The 17500-nt window shown below is 51.2% G+C and overlaps 1 protein-coding gene and 3 long non-coding RNA genes across 8 annotated transcripts in view; 2 read left to right on the plus strand and 2 right to left on the minus strand.

The window, feature by feature from the left end:
* The window catches only part of LOC135258138 (uncharacterized), a 1395-nt gene extending 1239 nt beyond the window's left edge, over positions 1 to 156 (minus strand). Inside the window, exon 1 of the long non-coding RNA XR_010330875.1 lies at positions 34 to 156. This is a non-coding gene — a long non-coding RNA (uncharacterized LOC135258138). The remainder of the gene's footprint in view (positions 1 to 33) is intronic.
* A 1618-nt stretch (positions 157 to 1774) lies between these two features.
* LOC135258141 (uncharacterized) lies at positions 1775 to 4882 on the minus strand. The gene is made up of 2 exons (XR_010330877.1): positions 4116 to 4882; positions 1775 to 2103 (listed from the first exon to the last, which is right to left on the minus strand). It is a non-coding gene; the product is annotated as an uncharacterized LOC135258141 (long non-coding RNA).
* Positions 2134 to 9909, plus strand: LOC135258140 (uncharacterized). The gene is made up of 3 exons (XR_010330876.1): positions 2134 to 2274; positions 3874 to 3988; positions 9490 to 9909. It is a non-coding gene; the product is annotated as an uncharacterized LOC135258140 (long non-coding RNA).
* Positions 9910 to 9966: 57 nt separating this feature from the next.
* Positions 9967 to 17500, plus strand: part of LOC135258139 (phosphatidylinositol 3-kinase regulatory subunit gamma-like) — a 13761-nt gene continuing 6227 nt past the window's right edge. Inside the window, exons 1-6 of one of the 5 annotated variants that reach the window (XM_064341407.1) lie at positions 9967 to 10537; positions 14801 to 14893; positions 15751 to 15825; positions 15931 to 16071; positions 16604 to 16880; positions 16999 to 17213. In XM_064341407.1, coding sequence (XP_064197477.1) covers positions 10228 to 10537; positions 14801 to 14893; positions 15751 to 15825; positions 15931 to 16071; positions 16604 to 16880; positions 16999 to 17213 — 1111 coding nt within the window. In that variant the 5' untranslated portion in view covers positions 9967 to 10227. The remainder of the gene's footprint in view (positions 10538 to 14800; positions 14894 to 15750; positions 15826 to 15930; positions 16072 to 16603; positions 16881 to 16998; positions 17214 to 17500) is intronic. The other 4 variants (XM_064341408.1, XM_064341411.1, XM_064341409.1 and 1 more) reach the window with 4 other exon arrangements.

The following is a 17500-nucleotide window of genomic DNA, read 5'->3' on the forward strand; positions in this document are numbered from 1 at the left end:
CCTATAACAGTCTACTCAGCCCTGCTTCTCCACCTCTGCCCTCAAACTGTTACTTATCCCCCAACTCATCCCCCTATAACAGTCTACTCAACCCTGCTTCTCCACCTCTGTCCTGTCCACTGTTTACAGACTTCCTGTTTCTTTACTACTTGAAAGTAATCAGCGTTTACAACAGAGGAAGGCGCACACGTTTAAACCCATCCTCCTTTCTTCTGATTGCTCGTCCCTTGTTTGGAGCTGTACGTGCATCTGTGTATATTTTGATATGTTTGTACTTTTTTTTGCACCGTGGTGAATGTTCAGCTCGCGTGTCCTGACTAAACGCGATTGAACGTGCTCTGTGCACCCCTACTGACCCTGAGAACAGGTGACTCCAGTCTTCACATGTAAAATAAGCTTAAGAGGCTGCTATTAAACTGAAATGAAACAGCTCAGTGATGCTTGTATTGGGTCTGCTTTTTTTGGGCGGAGTGCAGTTTTATGTGAGACTTTGCAGTGACTTGCCTTGAACAGCTGGTGCTGTTTGTGCTGCCAGGGTTACCTCTCACCGATGTTCTGTGTGCTAAACTGGTGCAGATATGCAGACTGTGGGTGCGAGAGCTCTTTGCTTCAGTTTATTTGTGTTTATTGCACACGTGATCTCAGTTTTGATCATGGATGTTCTCAGGCCTAATGCACATCCGGAAACCAACCATGTTCATTTCACTCCGTTTTTGATGGCCTGGAGGCAAAATTGTACATTAAAGCATACAATTGTGTTTTTATTATGGTTTTAAATTGATCTATAAAGATGGCGTTCCATATGCTGTTTCCCTTTCTAAGTGTTCTTCAGCGCAAAAAATAAAAAAAAACTGATAAAACAAGAATGTATCTACTTGGAATCACTCGCAGGGTTGCTCTAAATCACACTGCCCAGTTCCCCGCGCAAACACGGGGGAAGCGGATTAAAACGCTGAGTTCTGCCGTGACCGCAGAACCAGCTCGCGTTTATTTTGCTCGTTTGGCAGCCCTGGACTCGCTGTCGAAGGGAGCCGTTTATCCAAAGTTAAACCGTTAAACGTTGGCCGGCCGCCGCTGCCTCAGACCTCCACCGTCTCGAGGACGGTTCTGTTTCCGCGCCACTCCCGAATCAGAGAATCGGAATCAGAATCAGGTTTATTGGCCAAACATGCTTTTTACACATGTAAGGAATTAGACTGCGGTTCACGGTAACTACTCACGCTGTACGTACATTCAACAATGTCAACAACAACAATGACAAACAACAACAAGAGTAGGTTTTACCTACAGAAAGCAGTAGTGCTATCACGCACGAATAAATATGTAATAAATATGAGCAGTGTATGAATAAATTATTGCACAATGAACATGGCTGTGGGTATGTACAACTATGTTTGATTGAAGACTCCTGAGGGGCAAAGTGAAGGGGGGAGAGGACTTTTGGCAATGCCTCTCGGACCGAACCAAGTACAACCTGCACTCTTGACTAACCTCTGACGTCATCAAAGCAGAGCGGGACGCACATTCAGCATCTGACCTCGACTCTGCAGAGAGCTAGAGCTTTGACCTTTGCCTCAAACTGAACTGAATGAACAAACCGGACGAAGTGTCTGCATATTGGCTTTTGGTTAAACAATTCATACCAGAATCTGAATACAGACTGATTTTCAGACTTTTTCAGCAACTCTCACGTTTGTACTAGCCTATATAGTGTGTGTGTTCGCTTTAGATTAATGGATGGTTGCAGATGCAAATAACTGTTTACCTGTAGACATTTGTAATTTCATCTTTCATTGTTCTACCAGATTATTCAAATACATTTTCATCTCTTCCTCTGTATGACTTCTCCAAAAGAAGAAAAAAGGGTACAGGGTAATCACCATCACAACTCCATCAGCCTGAGGCTATTGCGTGTTGCTAGTTTGCTGGTGGAGGAAGCACCGTCCACGCGTTGCGCCCCCGTGCCGCGGATTCCGACTTTTACCGACTTTGTTCGTCTGTTTCCGCTCTAGTCCTGTCCCCACGCTTGTATATCCCACATTCGTGTCTCCCAGCTCTCCGCGGTGCTGGAACATGGCTGCGCGGGGCGGTGAAAGTTATGTGCTGTGAGATAGGAGGCATCAGGGGGGAAGAGGGGGAGAGGAATAACTGTCTGATGCCAGGGTTAAAGCGGATAGCAGTTCGAGGAAACCGAGCTTTTCGTCCTGTCATAACGCGAGAAGTTCTCGGTTAGCTTCGAGAAATCTGGAAGCGTGGAGAAAGTATTTTTTGCGGGTAAGATAAAAAAAAAAACATTTTTATTCAATAGGAATGTAATGTTTGCCGAATTGTAAAATGATGGTGGAGAGCATACATATGTGCATGGCTGTTTATATGTTGCATTGGGATACAATGTTAGTAGCTGGTGCTGCAAAAAATCTTGGTTGTGCGTCAGACTTTATAGATGCGTAGAGTTTAGGAAGCTAGTTTAGCCATGGATAACTTTGCAACTTGTAGCTGTATGTGTCTAGAGTGCGGATTGCAGTTCGCTACTGCTGATGCCCGAGCAACGTTACATATACTGCCATGCAAATAACATTATTGACACCGGAACTAACCGTGTGTTAAGGAACATTTTTTCCTAATAACGGGAACCGTCTCGCCAGCTCGGTAGATTACATGCATTGACACGTGGCTCCCTAACTTTTCTGTATTATCCATAACATCCTGGCGAACAGAAACCTGGGTTTGGGCATTTCGCATCGGTGGAGGGAAAACCATGCAATTAAAACGTTCGAGAAATAGCTAGCTGACGTTAATCTTGTTGGCCACTTTACTGAGGGTACTCTCTCCAACATCTGCGTAATCCTTAGAATAGCCAACAAGGGAAACTTGCGTTCGGCCAGACAGCCAGATATTACCTGAATAGCCGATACCATGAACTTATTACGGATAGGCGTAACTGGCTGGACGAACTGGTTTGCAGGGTATTTCCACGACAGGTTTATATTGTAATAATAGATCTTTAGCTAGTGAAAAGCTGTGATTGGTTTTATAACCAAACACATCTCTGGCCGCTTTGAAGTTCGCCGGATAAAAATCGTGCGCAATAAGAGTTGGCCACGTTACGCTTGAGGGCAAAACAGTTGACAAGATTTGCTTTGCCGTAAAGAATAACGTTAACGTTAGTAAACTATATATACCCAGCTGGTCAAGCAATTAGAATTAATGCACATTTCTCTGTATAGTCTCGACAATGTGTTTAACGTGAAATGGCGCGTTCTGACTATTTGTTTCATATTTAATATTTTTACAGTAAGTTTGGCTAGTTGCATCTGATTTAATTTAATGTTAATCTAAAACATTAGCTAACGTTGAGCATTTGACGTGGGAAAATATCCTATGAAAAATATCTCAAAGCAAACGAAGCCAGAATGAATCAGCACAACACTTTGTTAGCAAAATTATTTCAGAATTTCACATTCGTGCATACCGGGATTCGGTAACGTGACTACCTGTCTGCGTTCAGTCTGAGCCGACCGCGTTGGCTGACCGGTTAGGAGACAGTGGGGGATGGTGTGTGTTATTTTAAACGATTCGAACAATCAGTCCATAGTCTCGGGAGAACGCACAGAAGACTGTTACCATATGTCTATATATTTGCAACCCCCCCCCCCCCCGTAGTTTTTTAATTATTTCCGTCGATAACAGAAAGCCAAACTATTTCGTCATAGCTCGTTATAGTCAAAGAAACGACTGACAATTGAAATGAACTATTCAGCCTTTTATATTATTGTGCATTATTCAGTTACATTTTTACTGGCGTTTTTTTTAACAAGACGCGGCTATATTTCAAAGTATAATTTTACTTTTAACGTCGTTTTCTCTTCACAGAACCGTCTTCTACACATTCCCAAGTGTCCGCATCTCCTGTCAGTACAAAGCGAAACACAAGTCGGATAAAATCTGGTAATGTGGAGCAAGACTGTAGCTATACGTGTTTTTGAAGGTAAGATCCTACTCGTTTAACTCACCTGGAGGGACGTCTCTGGTCTGGCGTACGGCGTATATATTAATAACACAATGTTAAGGTTAATAATACAATATAAAGGAAACGTTAAAATAGACCTACTCACATTTTAATGAATGAAGAAACTGTCGGCCTGAAAGTATCCAAAATGGGACAGAAGTAATGAAGATTGACTGGCAGTTGGTGTTTCACAATTTTTTGGGGGAAAAAAGAATAAAGGTATACTTGACAATTTTTAAAATCTGGTCACATTTATTGCTTTTGTCACGCAAATGTAGAATTAGCGTGTTCCCTGGATGCTGGTAATCCAAGTGTAAAGAAGGTGGAGTTACGAGGTCAGATGCTTGATCACTGCCTAGATACATTTTCTAATATTAGAACATTTCCTTGATTTGTTGGAGCCACTCTGGTGATTCCTCCTCACGTGGTCGCACGCCGGCCAATAGGAATCCAGGAGACCGCTTTGCTTCTCTTCCCGCTAGCAACAGCGGCTTTCCTATTATTTATTTATTTATTTATTTACTCTTTTTTGCGCGGATACTCCTGTGAACAAAGTGCACCCTACAAACCAGGGAAGTGGGGAGAGGGAAGGAGGGAGAGATCAGACCAGATCAGGTTGAGAAGGCGCACTGCTGCTCAGAGAAACGGTCCTTGCTTCCCCGGTGCTGGACTATAGCAGTGGAGATGATGCTCATCCCTTTAAGTTGTGGGACTGGTTGTACCGGTGGCATTTGAGTTTCATTTATTTTAATTTAATTTAATTTAATTTAATTTAATTTAATTAAAGTTTTACTTTTTTTTGACATCAAGAAGACCATGACGACACTGAAAAAGTGCCGAGCTGGCGGGAGAATCAGCCATGTCGACGGCGAGGTTGAGTTTAAATAAAATGGAGGGTGTGGGGGGGGGGGGCGGTAAAGATGGATTTTTCGGAGGGGGGGGGGTGAGATGGCGTGAGAATGGCTGGCTCTGGTTGGGCTTGCCGGTGCCACGTGTTCGCTGGCACTTTCTTTCCACCGCCCCCCCCCCTCCCCGCACCCAGCCGCCCTCCCCCCCCCCACCCCCCCTTCCGGACGGAGGTTGTTGGAACTGCAGTCCTGCTGTGCCGTGCCGGTCCAGTTCTCCGTGCCCAGAGCTGGGGGGTGAGTGTTACCCTGCGAAATGCCGTCTGTGTGGATAGCCTTTACGGAGAGCGCTTTCGCCACCGAACCCCCGTCCGCTCTCGGGAAGGGGGCGCCCGGCGAGGGCCGTCGACCCGCGTCCTTGTGAGCTGCGTCTCGAGTGCGAAGACGTGTTTTTGGGTGCTGGGGAAGGAGAGGTAGGGGAGTTGGGCTAGTTTATCACTTCTAATTTTGGGGGGAAACAAACGGAAGAGTGAGTTCCCTCCAACATCCTGTTGAGGCGATGCCCTGCTTGGGTTTTTTTTTGTTTTGTTTTTTTGGGAGTGAAAGAATCTGCAGTTTTGAAAGAGGATTTTGTTTTTTTGGGGGCTGGGTGGTGTGATGCTGTGTCGTGTCGTTGCTGTGTTGAGCTTTCGAAGACCAACCTCCATTTTAAAGGTCGGTTGCGTGTTGTGATTGCGCTTTTCATTCCGATTCATCACGGGGCGGAACATATCACCAAAAACACCCTGAATCTCCTCTCTCCCACTCCCCACAAAAACTCAGTGGTCTTCTCCCTCTCTCCCTCTCTCTCTCTCTCTCTCTCTCTCTCGAATCTGTGACTCATCGCTTTGTGAGTAAAGCCTCTCTCATCTTAACGCAGGGAAAGAGGTCTGGAACAACATGGCGGTTGTAGCTCTGTCGCACCCCCCCCCCCCCCCACACACCCCCCCACTGTAGCGTAATCCTTCAGGTTCCCTGATCCCTCGCACGGTGCGCCATTTTGGTCTTGGTTTTCCGCTGTGAAAACCCTCAACATCACCTCTGCCCCCCGGGCCGAAAAACCCCACACCCGTCAGAGACGCCCGCGGGCCACCGCGCTACCCCGGGCTACTCCTTCCCCCGTCCCCGGGACGTCCCGTAGACCTACGGAGGGCCGAACGGGGACAGCTCCCCCCGCCGCCCCCCCCCCCCTCTGTCCGGTCCCTGATGCGCTCCTGCACTGCGCCATTTTGGAGGGGGGGAAACGAACGAGTTGAGTGTTCACCAGAATCTCACCGTTTCTGTCCCGGATGATTGATTTGAAGCTGGAGGTCCGGGGATGGTTTGGAGGTGTGTGGTCCACAGAAGCATTGCCCTACTTCTCCTCTGTGGCGCGGATCCTTCTGGTTCTGACCGCCGAGCCGATCGCCCGGTTCTGCCGTTGAAAGGGTGCCTTTTACCGTGACTCAGTCTTAAAGATAGAAGACTCCAGAACACAGCTGCACCAGCCGCTGGAAGGGGTTGGAAGTCGTGACAGAAGTGCCATGCAGGTCCTGTAGATTATTTATCATCGGTACCAGAGGTGTGGTGCACAAGAGTTGAGTCCTTTTATGGCATTTTTCTGGTTTCTGGTTTCTGGTGGTTGGAGTGTTTGCAGAGAGAATATGAGGATCTTTCTGCAGCAGGGACCCGATGCTAAAGGTGAATTTAAAAAAAAATGTTTATTTGAAGGGTGTATGTTTCTCAGTTGGTATTAGTTTACATTACATTACATTACATTATAGGTATTTAGCTGACGCTTACAACAGAGTAACCAAACCAAACTCAGGATCAAGTCCGCTTAAGTCCATTGAACAACATGTAGATAAAAAGCCTTTACTATGATGCATACAATAAGGAGAAACAAGATAGTCTGAACAAAATTTTTTAATTTTTTTTTTTTTTTTTTTTTTTATCTTTTTATCTTTAGCACATTCAGATTTAAGTTCAGATGTAATACAGCCTGTCTGCTTTGGCTCACTTGATCTCAATCAAATGCTCATGTGGAGGAATTTGTAAGTACACCGAACTGTGCGGGAAAGGGAGGGGGGGAGGGGTGGGGGGGCGGTGGAGGATCCCGACCCGTCTTTGGAATTCTGTCTCTCCCGAGAAGAGGGAGGCCTCGTTTTCCGGGATTTCCTCCCCCCGGTCTCTGGGAACGCCGACGGTCGCAGAAGCCCCGGGAACGTCTGTGCCTGTGGGGCCACGCCGGACCCGTTCCGCCTCGGGTCTGACAGGGTCGGTTCTGACAGGGTCGGGTCTGTCGGTTCTGACAGGGTCGGGTCTGTCGGTTCTGTCGGGTCTGTCGGGTCGGGTCTGTCAGGTCTGTCGGGTCTGTCGGGTCGGGTCTGACAGAAAGCTGGGGAAGTGCCGCACGGCCAATGGCTGTGTGTTCCCCCTCAGGAAGGAGCCGAGCAAACTCTGCCCATTTAGAGAGCCCCATCACGCGATTAACCCCCCTCTGCACCACCAGCCTGTGACACACGAGCATTGCTTAGTATACCTGTGTCTGCTCTGTGTGTTCAGGGTCTGCAGGGCCTGCTCTGTGTGTTCAGGGTCTGCTCTGTGTGTTCAGGTTCTTCTCTGTGTGTTCAGGGTCTGCAGGGTCTGCTCTGTGTGTTCAGGGTCTGCAGGGCCTGCTCTGTGTGTTCAGGGTCTGCAGGGCCTGCTCCGTGTGTTCAGGTTCTCCTTTGTGTGTTCAGGGTCTGCAGGGTCTGCTCTGTGTGTTCAGGTTCTTCTCTGTGTGTTCAGGGCCTGCTCCGTGTGTTCAGGGTCTGCTCTGTGTGTTCAGGATCTGCTCTGTGTGTTCAGGGTCTGCAGGGCCTGCTCTGTGTGTTCAGGGTCTGCTCTGTGTGTTCAGGGCCTGCTCTGTGTGTTCAGGGTCTGCTCTGTGTGTTCAGGGCCTGCTCTGTGTGTTCAGGGTCTGCTCTGTGTGTTCAGGGTCTGCAGGGCCTGCTCTGTGTGTTCAGGGTCTGCTCTGTGTGTTCAGGGCCTGCTCTATGTGTTCAGGGTCTGCTCTGTGTGTTCAGGGCCTGCTCTGTGTGTTCAGGGTCTGCAGGGTCTGCTCTGTGTGTTCAGGGCCTGCTCTGTGTGTTCAGGGTCTGCAGGGTCTGCTCTGTGTGTTCAGGGCCTGCTCTGTGTGTTCAGGGTCTGCTCTGTGTGTTCAGGTTCTTCTCTGTGTGTTCAGGGCCTGCTCTGTGTGTTCAGGTTCTTCTCTGTGTGTTCAGGGTCTGCTCTGTGTGTTCAGGGTCTGCAGGGTCTGCTCTGTGTGTTCAGGGCCTGCTCTGTGTGTTCAGGGTCTGCAGGGTCTGCTCTGTGTGTTCAGGGTCTGCTCTGTGTGTTCAGGGTCCGCACTGGTGCAGCTCCAGAAATAGAGGAAATGAGATTCCACTTCGGTCTTTGCTCGTTGTTGCTTTTGCGACCGTATGTATCACTTGGCAGAGGCGCAGTCGTTCTCCTCGTTATATTAACCGAACACTTGCTGTTGTGTCTCTTCTGAACTTTTTATCTGCATTTTCACATTTGGATCCGTTTGCAAGTGGAACAGAGTTTGTGCGATGGGGCGAGTTTGGCTCCATCTCAGTGGGTTGTGCTAATGTGACATTTGCTTAAGTGAGATCTTTTGATGTTGGAATCTGACGGGTTTAAACGTTGCACTGAATCATTCTTTGTTACCGTGTTGCTTTCTCTTGTGGGTGTAAAATGGCCGCAGTTGGCGCACGCTGTTTCAAAGCTTTCTTTGCGTTTCCCCTGGAGACAGCGCGGAGCTTTTATATACTGTGGAGCACAGGTCTGTCTGTGTCTGTTTGTGTGTGTGTGTGTGTGTGTGCGTGTGTCTGTGCGTGTGTGCGTGCGTGTGTGTGTGTGTATGAGCAAATTTGGATGCCCAGGTAAAATGATCCTGGGGGGTCTAGCTTAATGTGTGTTTGTGTATATGGGGGTGTGGTTTAGTGTGTGTTTGGGTATAAGGGGGTGTGGTTTAAGTGTGTTTGGGTATAGGGGTGTGGTTTAGTGTGTGTTTGGGTATAAGGGGTGTGTTTATGTGTGTTTGGGTATAGGGGGTGTGGTTTAGTGTGTGTTTGGGTATAAGGGGGTGTGGTTTAATGTGTGTTTGGGTATAAGGGGGTGTGGTTTAGTGTGTGTTTAGGTATAAGGGGGTGTGGTTTAATGTGTGTTTGGGTATAAGGAGGTGTGGTTTAAGTGTGTTTGGGTATAAGGGGGTGTAGTTTAGTGTGTGTTTTGGTATAAGGGGTGTGGTTTAACGTGTGTTTGGGTATAAGGGGGTGTAGTTTAGTGTGTGTTTTGGTATAAGGAGGTGTGGTTTAATGTGTGTTTGGGTATATGGGGGGTGTGGTTTAATGTGTGTTTGGGTATATGGGGGTGTGGTTTAGTGTGTGTTTGGGTATAAGGGGGTGTGGTTTAATGTGTGTTTGGGTATATGGGGGGTGTGGTTTAATGTGTGTTTGGGTATATGGCGGGTGTAGTTTAGTGTGTGTTTTGGTATGAGGGGGTGTGGTTTAGTTTGGGTATAAGGGGGTGTGGCTAAATGACATGGTCTCATTTTCCCATGCCCCCCAGGTCGTGCCACAGAAGAGCTGTGAAGGTTTAAGAGGAGAGCGCCCCCTGCAGGAGGAGAAAATCAGACTCCCCCACCTGGAGAGACCCCTCCCCCCTACCCTGCTGTAGAGGGTCCCACCCCATCCCACCCAGGCCCTGCTGTAGAGAGCCCCCCCACCCCATCTGGGGGCTGTTGGAGAGGGCCCCCCCGACCCCACCTGGGGACTGTTGCAGAGGCCCCCCCACTCCACCCCATCCAGGCCATTCTGTAGAGAGACCCCCCGCCACTGCTGGAAAGAGCATGCTGTCCTCCTGGTCCCTCTGCTCCATCGTCTGGTTAAACAGGGGCTTCAAGCTGAGGAAACGGCCTTTTCCCACCAACACAGGCCAGGTGTGAGCGACTCCCGCGTCAAACCCCGCCCCTTCCCCCCCTGGTCCCCTGGTCCCTCCCTGGTCCCCCCCCCCCTGGCCTCCCTGGTCCCCCCCGGCCTCCCGGCCCCTCCCTGGTCCTGCGCACACTTGCCGTGCCCAAGCCACGCCCACTTCTCAGACGGCCATGTTCATAGGCTTCGGCTGATTTGGGGGGTGGGGGGGGCGTGTGCAGCAGGAATCGGTTCCATCTGCCTCCGTCCCTCTGAACACCCCCGCCAGCCCCAGACAGTTGGAACCTTCCGGAATATTTTTTTTATCTTTTTAAGATAAAAAACATTTATTTTTTTTAAGTGTTTTTTTTTGCCTGGTGCACATTCGTCTGACAAAATGGCCGCCAAAGGATTGCAGTGCGGGGCGTTGTATGCCTGCGGAGGGAACCGGGAGGAAGACCTTTCCCTGCAGCCTCAGGACGTCCTGCCGGACAGGGTGGCAGGCGCCCCGGGGGGGGAGGAGCAGCGCCCCCAGCTGGTGGGCTGGATCCCGGGGGCCGCTGAGCGGGGGGGCCAGAGGGACCCTTTCCCCAGCAGCTGTGCCCAGTATCAGGAGCCTGTGATGATGTCGCCGCCGTCCAATCAGCCCCGGCCCCAAAGACCCCTCCCATTGACACCCAGGCCAGCCCCGCCCCCATTACATACAGGTAAGGCTCTAACCCCCACCTGCATGTCTCTGGTGTCATATAAGTGGCCATATTATGTGCATTTTAGGCTCATTGTTCAGCTGGGGAAACGCTGAGAGGGTTCTGGAGACAGGAGCACAGGTCTTGGACCCCTGGCCGCGGGGGTGGGGGGAGTGGGGTGGCGGGGGTGCGGGCAGGGGGGGTGGCGGGGTGGTGGGGAGTGTTTGTGGGTGGCCCTACGGCCTGAGATCTCCCCTTAAAATGGGGGGGCTGCAGGACATCAGCAGGCTGCCCCGCCCCATACCAGACCGGCTTTGGGAAACAGGGAAGAGTCATAAACCAGCCACGCCGGGCCGCCAGCGGGGTGTTTATCCCCCAAATCGGGGGAGGCTTCCAAAGACTCTGTGGGAACAGCGTGCTTTTAGGGGAAAGGTGAGCAGCCGTGAAGGGCTGGGTGGAACTCTGTGCTCTTGTTAAAAACCTCAAACCCCAAAGTGAGTAAACCGGAGAGATCCAGTGTGTGAGCCCTGCTCAGGGTTCCAGGAGCTGCCTTCGGTTCGGTTCTGTCTGTTCTCATTCGTTCGGTCAGATTTGGTGAGGTTTTGTATCTTTGCCCCCCCTGCTGAACTGACCCCCACTTAACAGCTGCCAGTGTCTAGTTTGCTGTGAATCGAACGGTGTTAGCCTAGGGCTAGGTGTGCCAGCCTGAAGCCAGTTCAGGAGAAGCTGTGTCAGGCTAACGCTGGGTCAGGCTAACGCTGGGTCAGGCTAATGCTGGGTCAGGAATAGGTGGCCCTGTGAAGGCCAAAATGAGTGTATGAGCTTGTCGCCGGGCAGACTGAGCTCACTCACTGCTCTGCTCCAGCAGCAGTGTTTTTATTGGCTGAGAGTCCTGCCTCTGGCCCCATGGCCGTGAGGCCCCCCCCACCCCAACGCCCCCCCCTCACCGTCTCCAGGCAGCCATAAAGTGCTGGAGCGCAGTCTTTCTCAGAACAAGCCCCCCAGGCCCCCGCCCGCCCTGAGCTGAGACTCAGTCCCAGGGTAGTAGCTTTCGAAGAATCGCCTGTTGGGCGGGGGTGGGGTAAGGGGGGGTGCCTGTTTTAGCTCTCCCCCAAATTTACGGCTTCCATGTGTGTGTCTGGCGCTCAGCCCTCTGTGTGCTGAGAGAGGGAAGAGAGGGAGGAGAGGGAGAGAGGGAGAGAGGCGGGAGAGAGGGAGGAGAGGGTGGAGAGGGAGAGAGAGGTAGGAGAAGGAGGAGAGGGTGGAGAAGGAGAGAGAGGAGAGAGGCAGGAGAGGGAGAGAGGGAGAGAGAGGTAGGAGAGGGAGGAGAGGGAGAGAGGGAAGAGAGGGAGAGATGCCTTTTTTACTATCTCTGTTTCTTGGCCCGCTGAGCTTGTAGAAATGCCATTTAAAAAGGAAATAAAAGTCTCCTGCTTAGAGTTAAGGTCCATTTCAGCTCTGGTTTGTGCATGTGTGTGTGTGTGTGTGTGTTTTAATTTATAACTGTTTTTATAAGTGCTGTATAATTAAAGTTTATTATTTGTTAGTCAGTGTGTGACGTATGTGTGTGTGTGATGGTACAGTGTGTGAGTGTGTGTATGTGTGTGTTTTTGTGATGGTACTGTGGGTGTGTGTGTGTTTGTATCAGTGTTATCAGGCATTAGGGGAAAGTGCAGCAGGTGGAAATTCCTTTGATAACCATTCAAAGTATAAATATTTAACACCCAGAGTTAATGACCAATCAGTGATTGACAGCTCTGCCTGTTTTGGGATGGTAGACGCCCCGCCTGGCCATCCCCACCCAAAGCTATCGCTCTGCTCTGCGACCAATCGACGCGTTCTTTCCGTCTTCTGCTGCTGAAGTAACGGAGGTTCTGATTGGTCACAGGAGTTTCTGGTGCTGTTACCAGTACGCCTCCTGCTGCCTTACTGCACTCGGTCGCTCCCCAGTATGGAATGTCCTGGCTTCGATGGTCCGAGGAAAGTTTCTGAGTTAAGAGCGGGAGTCCAGCAGCTGGTGAGTGTTAAAGGGTCCGTCGCCATCCGACGTGCAGACGGGTAGATGGACGGGTGAGGTGGCAGCCCCACGACGAGACGATCCCGACGGAAAGAATCGGGATCGTCTCATTGGTCGGACGATCCACGGGTTTGACAGTGAGCGATGACGACGTGGGAGTAACGGCTGGACTGGCCCGGTGGAATTTCAGTCTGCGTGACATCACTTCCTGTGGGGCGTACCTTCTCGGTTCCAGTGGGGCCTGTAAACTCACGAATGGCGTCAGTTAACCGGGCGTGAGCGGCCAGCTGTCGGCTCGGTATGAAACACGCCCCGCTCGGTCTGACAGGACGGGCAGAGCTTGTACCCTCCATCTTGTTTTCCACTCTTAATTGGATTCAGACCCATCTTTTTTTCTCCAAAGCTGTGTTTGTCTGGCTTGGAGAGGTGCTGACTGTGCGTTTGAGCGAGCAGGACTCTGTGAAGTCGATCGTGTGAAAGCTGAAAGCTCATTGGCCAGACGGAGGCTGTTTGTGTGGCCGCGGGTCTTCGATGGGAGGTTCAGCGGCCTTGGCGGAAGTGGCAGTGGGACCCTGCCCAGCCCGCCGCGCGTAATGCGCGCTCCTGAGGTCACATGATCGCGGCGCTCACGCTTGCTCGCTGCTGGCACGGCACGTGTTTACCTGCAGACGGCCCTGGCTGCCGCCGCTGCGATCTGATTGGTTGGTTTCTTTCCCATAAGTGAGGATGACTTCAAGGCTGCAGCTGTGTTCTCAGAAAACCGTCTCCCTTCTCCTGAAATCCACAGCACTGGGCTGAGAGCTGTGTGTGTGTGTGTGTGTGTGTGTGTGTGTGAGTGTGTGTGTGTGTGTGTGTGTGTGTGTGTGTGTGTGTGTGTGTGTGTGTGTGTGTGTGTGTGTGTGTGTGTGTGCATGTGCATGCGTGTGTGTGTGTGTGTGTGTGTGTGTGTGTGCGTGGTATGTGTGTGCATGTGTGTGTGTGTATGTGTGTGCATGTGCATGCATGTGTGTGTGCGTGTGTGTGTATGCATTTGAGCATGTGTGTGCGTGTGTATGTGTGTGCGTGCATGCGTGTGAGCATCTGCGTGTGTGTCTGCATGTGCGTACGTGCTTGTGTGTGAGCATGTGCGTGTGTGTGTGTATGCGTGTGCGTGTGTGTGCATGTAGGTTTGGTTTTGGCTGTTCCTGGTGTCTGCTGGAGGTTTGGAGGTTTGGTGGTTTGGGAGGTGTGGGGGAGGGGAACTGGAGGAGGGAGAGTGAGGGGGGAGAGAGAGAATAGAGAGGGAGAGAGAGAGAGAGAGAGAGAAGTAGGGAGAGGGAGGGAAGACGGGGGAGAGAGGAGGGAATATTTTATTTCCTTTAAACATCTTTTTTTGCCCTTTTCTTTTTCCTGGAAAACCAGGGCTCACCCACAAAGGCCTTTGAGAAAAGAAGTTTGCACTCGAGTTTCCTGGCTCCAGCTGCACCACTCAGCACTGCTGGGGTCAGGGGGAGGGGGAGGGGGGAGGGTTTGTTATGCTGGGGATGGGAGGATGAAGAGGAGGAGGAGGAGGATCAGGCACTGTAGAAAGACAGATTGGAAAGCTGGGGGGGGGTGGGTCAAAGGCAGGGGGTTTGCAGAGAGGAAAGGATAGAATAAGGGACAGAACGAGTGAGAGAAAGTGAGGGAGTGGGGGAGAGGGGAAAGAGAAGTGGAGTGGGAGATGGAGAGGGGTGGTAGGAGGGGGAGGAGCAGAGAGAGAGGGAGAGAATGTGGAGTCGGGTGGGTTACTGAACGCTGCTGAACCCTACTGAACACTGAAATACACACAGCTCCTACTGAACCTCTGAACCCTGCTGAACCTTGAGATACACATAACTCCTACTGAACCTCTGAACCCTGCTGAACCTTGAGATACACATAACTCCTACTGAACCTCTGAACCCTGAGATACACACAGGAGTTGAGAATACCCTCAGATATTTTGATGTTTAACCCTTATTGTGCCACAGAGCATAACAGATATGTCATTCTTAAGTGGAAACTGAAAACATACCTTTTTAATCTAGCTTATATCTAGCAGCACTGTTTTTAGCACTGTTTTTTATTATTTTTATTAATTTTTTTATTTTTGTTTTTACTGATTTCCTTGTCTGCATTTTCTGTATTTCTGTATTTTTATCTTTTCAATTCTTTGTAATTGCTTTGATTCTGAATGTGAAGCACTTTGAGCTACATTTTATGTACGAAAGGTGCTATATAAATAAAGCTTATTATTTCTTTTACAGCTATTTCCCACCTGGTGCTGACAGAGCAGTTCTCACCCCCAGAACCTGCCCCCCCTTTTCTGGTGAAGTTGGTAGAGGCGATCGAGAAGCAAGGTATGATGGGAAAATGCCTTAGAGTCATTGGTGGTTTCATGGTCAGTGTTGTGGTGATGGCAAGTTTGCAGGAAGTGAAGCACCTCTGGGAGTCTGTGTCCTGTTTAACACGGGTAAACTACAGTCTGTCCCATCTTTAAAACACTTTGGACAACAGTGCTGGCGTTAGCCACAGCCTTGTCCAGTTTGGCGGTTTTTCTGTTGAGGGACTACTGCTATCGCTTTTTTAGGAAATCAATATTCTGTTAATGCGTTTTGGCACCACCTGGTGGTAACATGGTTATTGCGGGTAGGTTAGGGGAGCTGCTCGCTCGTGTTAGCAGGATGCATTATCAGCCTAGTCAGAGTTAGAGATGACCGTTTTATTTATGGTCCAGTTCGCCCTTTCGACGGTGGATGGTAGCATTGTGATGCTTGGCAAACGTTCGCGGATAGAGAAGTTTGGCGGCATGTCAGCTCCTGGCCCTCGGCCTGAATGATTGTAAGTTAATGGCGTGTTATTGCTGGCTCTGAGATGCAGGGGACTGTGGGGTGGGGCTGAGAGGGCCCCGGAGAGCCATCAGTTCTGAAGGCGTTTCTGCAGCGATTCTTTATTTTACCCAGCGACACGCTGCTGGAGTTTAAATCATGTGACAGCGTTTTATCCAATAAGGGGCTGACCCGGAAGTGTCTCCGTGGAGAGCAAAGTCACGCGATTGGCTCGTGTGTCGGTGGTGACTAACGACCCTCTGTAGCTCCGCCCCACTCTGGGGTCCTTAATGTCTGCTGATTGGCTGAATCAGGCTCAGCAGTAGCAGCAGACGGGTGGCTGAGGGTTGCTATGGTAACTGAGAGGCAAACTCCTCCCCCTGTTGCAGGTCTGGACTCTGTGTCCCTGTACAGGACGTCCTGCCCCAGCACCACCGGGGGTCAGAGGCAGAACTCAGACTGCAGTAAGTTTGGGATCTCTCCATGTGGCCCATCCCGCACTGGGGCAGGGGTCCTTTTCCCGGAACTGTCCACACCCCGTCGAATGAGTCGCGTGTCTCTCACTGCAGAGCTGCCGGGGGTGGAGCCAGGATCATGTGATGTCCAGCTTCTCTCGGAGGCTCTGATTGGCTACCTGCGCGACCTGCCCTCCCCCGTCATTCCCTACTCCGTCCACTCGGACCTGCAGGCCGCAGTGCAGCAGGCAGCAGGTAGGGGGCGCCGTGACTAAGCAGCACTGCAGCACTTAGGGAACTGGGCTCAGGAACCTGGAGGGTGCAGGTTTTACTCCCAGGTGGAAATCATGAGGTGGGTTTATACCATACAAGATAAAATCATCAGCCAATTTTCAACAAATGAAATAATAAAATGTTCATCCACCTTAGTAATGCTTTAAATGCACAACAGCACTCAACTTTGCTGTGTTCTGCATGCATGATTGCATGCCCCTCAGTGAGCTTGCAGGACTCTGTGGAAGCGCAGCCATGCTGGGGGTGTCTGTGTGCAGCGGGTGTGAGGATGCTGGGCGTTGCGTGAGGGTGTGGAGGACGTCGCTGGGTGTCTGCGTGCAGGCGGGTGGGAGGACTGTGTGTCGCGTGCAGGCGGGGTGTGGAGGCTGCGGTGTCTGTCTGCGGGTGAGGGCGGGGCTGTGGCGGGGGTGTGGAGACGTCGCTGGGTGTCTGCTGCTGCAGGCGGGTGGAGGAGTGGGCTGGAGGGAGCTGTGCGCTGGGTGTCTGCGTGCAGGCGGGGGTGTGGAGGACGTCGCTGGGTGTCTGTCTGCAGGCGGGGGTGTGGAGGACGTCGCTGGGTGTCTGCGTGCAGGCGGGGGTGTGGAGGACGTCGCTGGCTGTCTGCGCAGGGTCCTGCAGTCCCCGGCTGTGCCCCTGCAGAACCTGCTCACCCTGCGCTACCTGCTCAGGCACCTGGGCCAGGTGTGCTGCCACTCAGAGAGGAACGGCCTGGACGCCCGGGCCCTGGGCCGAACCTTCGGCCCCCTGCTGTTCCACAGCCCCGCCCCCCGGTCAGTTACCCACGGCAACCGACAAGCACTGCCAGAGCAGCATCCAGAGCCAGAAATACCTGAACTAAAGAGGTAAGGTAGGAAGTGTTGGGATCTGATTCGTTTCTGACATTGACAGCGTGGGGGCGGAGCCTGATTATGGAAGCATGGGGGCGGAGCCTGATTCTGACAGCGTGGGGGCGGAGCCTGATTCTGACAGCGTGGGGGCGGAGCCTGATTATGGAAGCATGGGGGCGGAGCCTGATTCTGACAGCGTGGGGGCGGAGCTCGTTACACAGGTGCTCGAGAAGATGCTGGTGGAGAGGGTCTGGGAACTGGAGCTGATCCCTCCAGGTGAACACCTGAAAACACAGCATGCCCCCCGAAAACACCCTACACACACACACACCCCAAAGCCATTATACACACCCCCCTTAAGTACACACACACACACACACACACACACACCCCAAAGCCATTATACTCACTCAAACACCCCCCTTAAGTATACACACACACATACATGTGCACGCACACACAATGCATTCCGCATACATGCACACACACGCAATGGTCTTGTCAGAATCAGCATGCTTGCCTACTATTGAGTATACAACTTGTATACTAAATAGTAGGCAAGT

The sequence above is a fragment of the Anguilla rostrata genome, chromosome 6 (assembly GCF_018555375.3).
Source record: "Anguilla rostrata isolate EN2019 chromosome 6, ASM1855537v3, whole genome shotgun sequence".
Taxonomy (NCBI): domain Eukaryota; kingdom Metazoa; phylum Chordata; class Actinopteri; order Anguilliformes; family Anguillidae; genus Anguilla; species Anguilla rostrata.